This window comes from Sinocyclocheilus rhinocerous, unplaced genomic scaffold (assembly GCF_001515625.1).
Source record: "Sinocyclocheilus rhinocerous isolate Xijiao unplaced genomic scaffold, SAMN03320098_v1.1 scaffold115, whole genome shotgun sequence".
NCBI classification, from domain to species: domain Eukaryota; kingdom Metazoa; phylum Chordata; class Actinopteri; order Cypriniformes; family Cyprinidae; genus Sinocyclocheilus; species Sinocyclocheilus rhinocerous.
The window spans coordinates 3,254,323-3,258,614 of NW_015650001.1; the positions used below are offsets into that span (position 1 = coordinate 3,254,323).

At 38.8% G+C, this 4,292-nt stretch overlaps 1 protein-coding gene across 2 annotated transcripts in view; it reads left to right on the plus strand.

Moving 5' to 3' along the window:
- The first annotated feature begins 344 nt into the window (after positions 1–344).
- LOC107711273 (hemicentin-1-like) overlaps positions 345–4,292 on the plus strand; it is a 19,091-nt gene continuing 15,143 nt past the window's right edge. For both annotated transcript variants that reach the window (XM_016516242.1, XM_016516243.1), the window contains exon 1: positions 345–556. In XM_016516242.1, the coding sequence (XP_016371728.1) occupies positions 457–556 (100 nt within the window). In that variant the 5' untranslated portion in view covers positions 345–456. The remainder of the gene's footprint in view (positions 557–4,292) is intronic.

Genomic DNA, 4,292 nt, shown 5'->3' on the forward strand with positions numbered 1-4,292 from the left:
AATATTATACTAATTTAATAGAGTTCTGAAATTAGGCTAGTGTTAGATAGCCTAACAACATACAAAACCACTGCTAAAGAAAATTGTTTTTTTTAACTCCCAGCCTACTAAAATCTAGCACACATCTAGCCCCAGTCTCCCCTTTTTAATACAGTAAAAAAAAAAAAAAAGACTGGAACTCCGGTAAATTCCAGTGTGTCACAGTCATTAAGGGTCATTGTGAATGTATAAGTGGAAGTAAAAAGTTATGTGAAATGTGAAGGAGAGCTGAGTCCCAAATAATTAAGGGGCATTCCAGTAATCCTCCTCCTCCTCACATCGCTACCCAGGGGAGACCAAAACACGTGGTCATTCTCACTTTTAATCTCTCACTGGGTGAAGTGTATCGCAAATATCCTAAGGGAGAAGGACATCTCGTTTCTAAAGCTCAGGACTGGAGTTTAACATTGTTTTAAAATGCAGAAGTGGTCGTTTTCTCTCGCAACATCTTTTCGGGTTTTCTATATGCGACTAACGTTACTCGGATTTTGTTTCCTGCACTTCTCACTAGTCACAGGTAAGTGTTTTTTTTAATATTTCGTTTGATTAGTCTACAAAATGTCGACAATAACTGCGCCACTCGCTTTCTTATTTCGCTTGTTTTGTGTCACCGGTTCAAAGCATGAGTGGTAGGCTACTGCATACCTTTTGTTAATCTTGTTTGAAGCAATAATAATAATAATAATAATAATAAAAAGGCTACTGCATACGGAAATGTTCATTGACAACAGTGCCTCTGAGACTGCCATACTATTTTAATGCTATATGGTCCAATTAAAAGTATTATCATGAAACATTCTTTAACAACTAACAAGAGGTTGTGTCTGCCCGTTCAGTATCTTAAGTGCCGTCTGTTCTGAATTAGCTCACAGATAAGGGTGCGAACAGGCGATATAATGACTTTCAGAGGCGTCAGAATTATTAAAATAACTTGAGCGAAAACACGAGCTTGTCGGTTTTGTGGTTACTTTTAAGCGCCTAAAGACTTATAAAAGTAAATCCATATAATTCGTATAAATACTTTAAAGACCGGACTAAATTACTTTTGGTTTTGTCTACACCTCGAGTAGAGTCATTTATCTGCGTTTGGCACCGGACGTTTCGACCCATTCCAGTATTTGAAGAAGATCACCTGTAAAAAGCCTAACGTTACCAGAGGAGGGCGCAATGCACATTTTCAAATCTCTTAAAGGCACCATATGTAAGTTTTCGCCGCTAGAGGGCGCGTATTCAAAAGAAACAAAGGCGTATTTGATGACGCCGTGACTGAGTGTGGAATCATGGGAGTTGTCGTCTTCATCCCCACAGCCGATGCAATCCGATGAGACTCGGGCAGAATTCATGTTCATGGATGTATTGTAAGTACACAATGTGCAGGGCAGGGACAGGACAGGTTTGAAAACCACTGATGTAGAACATTATAATGTTCTACATCAGTGGTTTTCAAACCTGTCCTGGAGGCACCCCTGCCCTGCACATTTAGCATGTCTCCCTTATTAGACACACCCAAATCGGAGCCGTTCCTCAATATGCGTTCTTGGCCCTGTCCCAAATGGAACACTTCATGTGCACCTGCGGTCTTACGGACTTACAATGGCCAGCCGTTTTAGGTAGGTGTGGCTGACTCTTAACTTTTATAAAGAATATCTCTTTGGATTTGAGACTTTAGTCTTTGCAACTTCACAGATCTTCTTTATGCACCAAGAGCTTGTAACACTCTAAAGAGAAAGGAAAAAATGAAATTGCGTCATATGACCCCTTTAAAAACACCAGAGCACAGTGCCCTTAACGCACACTAAATCCACTCCGGAGCGGTATTCGAGGCTTAATGTATCCCATCATGCATCATGTTCTGGAAATAAATGGTGAGACTTTTTGTAGAGATCTTTGGAAACCTTTCCAATGAATGTTAAATATTAATGACAATTAGATATTACATATAATTTGCTACTAAAACAAAGGGTTGCACGTTTTATTGGTGCAAATGAGTAGTGGTGATATTTATTTTGTGAAACATTTGCAACTGCTTTTTATCACTTAATTAGAAGCATTAATTAAATTGTCATCTGTTATAAAGACACTGAACAGACATTTAGAATTTGATTTTAAAATGCAAAGTATTGAAAATAAAAATAAAGCTCTGTAAACACTTGCATTTTTACAACACTATTATAGTGTGTCCTATCAGGTAATGAAAAGTTCTACACACACTTGTGGTCTTCATGCTCACTTGAACACTTGGACCAAATACAGGAAATACGTCATATAAGTAGTTAAGTGGTCAAGTGCAAAGACCGCAAGTGCGGGGATTTGGACAAGGCATAACTAAACACAGTTGGAAACAAGCAGACTAATGACAAGGGGAAACAGGAACAGGAAACCAGTAAAACTACAACATAAAAGTCCACATTACAAAGCAAAAGCACAAAGGCACAGAATACATAACAGATGTTCTTACCTGCGGTGCTTTAGTGGGGTTCTTGAGCTGGCACTGTTTCTCCAGATGTGTGATTAGTTGGCTCTGGTTGCTCACTAGAGAAGTGAGTGCATCATACTTCTTTTCCAGCTCTCTGTAACTGCTGGACACCTGAAGCACCTGTCAGGATTTGCCATCGCACAGATGAAATTTGCCGCGGGCTCTGATGTCTCTGTAGTGGTTAAACATGAGATATAATTCATTTTGGGTAAATCTAACAGCCAATCTTTGGTCTCATGAATCTATTATTTCTTCCAGGTCATATCGTTTTGGGTGAGCACAAAGTTATGTTTCATAAATTATTTATTTATTAATCGCAATACAGCACGAACTTGTTGCATACATTTGACTGAATTGTTAGCTTTTGTCTTATTTCCTATTACACATGTCTCTTATACTTTATAGTTATACTTTTATAATGGCTATTATTGTTCATTAAAACATTTAACAAAAAAGGCAGAGTTGTGCTTGTCATATTTCATTTTATTTTATTATACATTCAGTGAGGATAATCAGCCTATATGTGCACATACCTAAACCACATATTAATATGTTTTATATTTTTAAAATGAAAACGAAAAGGGTTTTGTTTTATATTTTGAAGAAAACGAAAAAGCTGTGGTGTTTGATATCATTTTGTTTTATTGTAATGCGTGTACGCGTTGCATGAACCACATTTTTGTGGCTAATAATATTTTAAATGAAACAGAAAAGAGGCAATGCTGTTTGATATATTTTGTTTCACTGTAATGTATGTACGTTCCCCGAACTACATTTTTTGCGGCTATTTATATGTTTAAAAGAAAACAAAAAGAGGCAGTGGTGTTTCATATCATATTTCTTCGTATTGTATACATACAGTGAAGATAACCGGAGTAGCCAAGGCGAGCTGACTTACGTTATCAAGTACTTTGCTCTTCCATTTGTAGAATTACCGGACTTGTGTCCTCCTGTCCTCAGGAGTTTGCACTTCCGAGTCGAATTTGCTAAGTCCGAACTACCGAGGACGCAAGTCCGAACTTTGCGTACTTGGTATTGAGAAACACCCTGCGTTTCAATGTTAATACTATCCATCCTAAATACTAAATAGTATGTGAGATTAGAATAAGTGTGTCCCAAAGCATAGTATGTTGAAAAGAGTATGCCAAAAGTCCCCGGATGGTCTATGTAAACACCATAATCATAATATTGGCTTATTTAGAATAAGGTAAATAATTAGATTACTGATGTCCATGTAAACGTAGTTGGATAAAAGGAAAAAAAATATTAATAGGAATTAAAATAAACAATACTCTAAGAAATAGCATAAGATATTATGTTTAAGTTTAAGTGTCACTGCTACATACTATTTACCACATTGTAAACGGAGACCCACCCCCAGCACTCAACCTAAACTGGTCCGAGTCTGCATGTCCATATCTCAGCCAAAATCAGACCAGCCCTTATGGTCCGTAATCGGGCCGAATGTGGCTAAATGTGCCGTGTCTCAGTGCAAATCGGGCCAGATCTGCACATCCAAAGCCTAGCCAAATCTGGCAACCATTACTGGGCCAGAGCTGGCTCACCTTTGGTGAGCCGCTTCCAGAACACAGCCGAGTGAGCCGACACTCAGCCGCAATTGGCCCGATTGCGCTGGCTACCTGGGTACCAAAGCTACTATCAGGGAAAGTAATGTTGGTCGGCTTATATTTATCCCAGACAGCAACATAGTGTTGGCCCAGATCCGGCCCACATCTGGCCCACGTGGAAACCCCGCCGGCCAGATGTGGGCCGGATC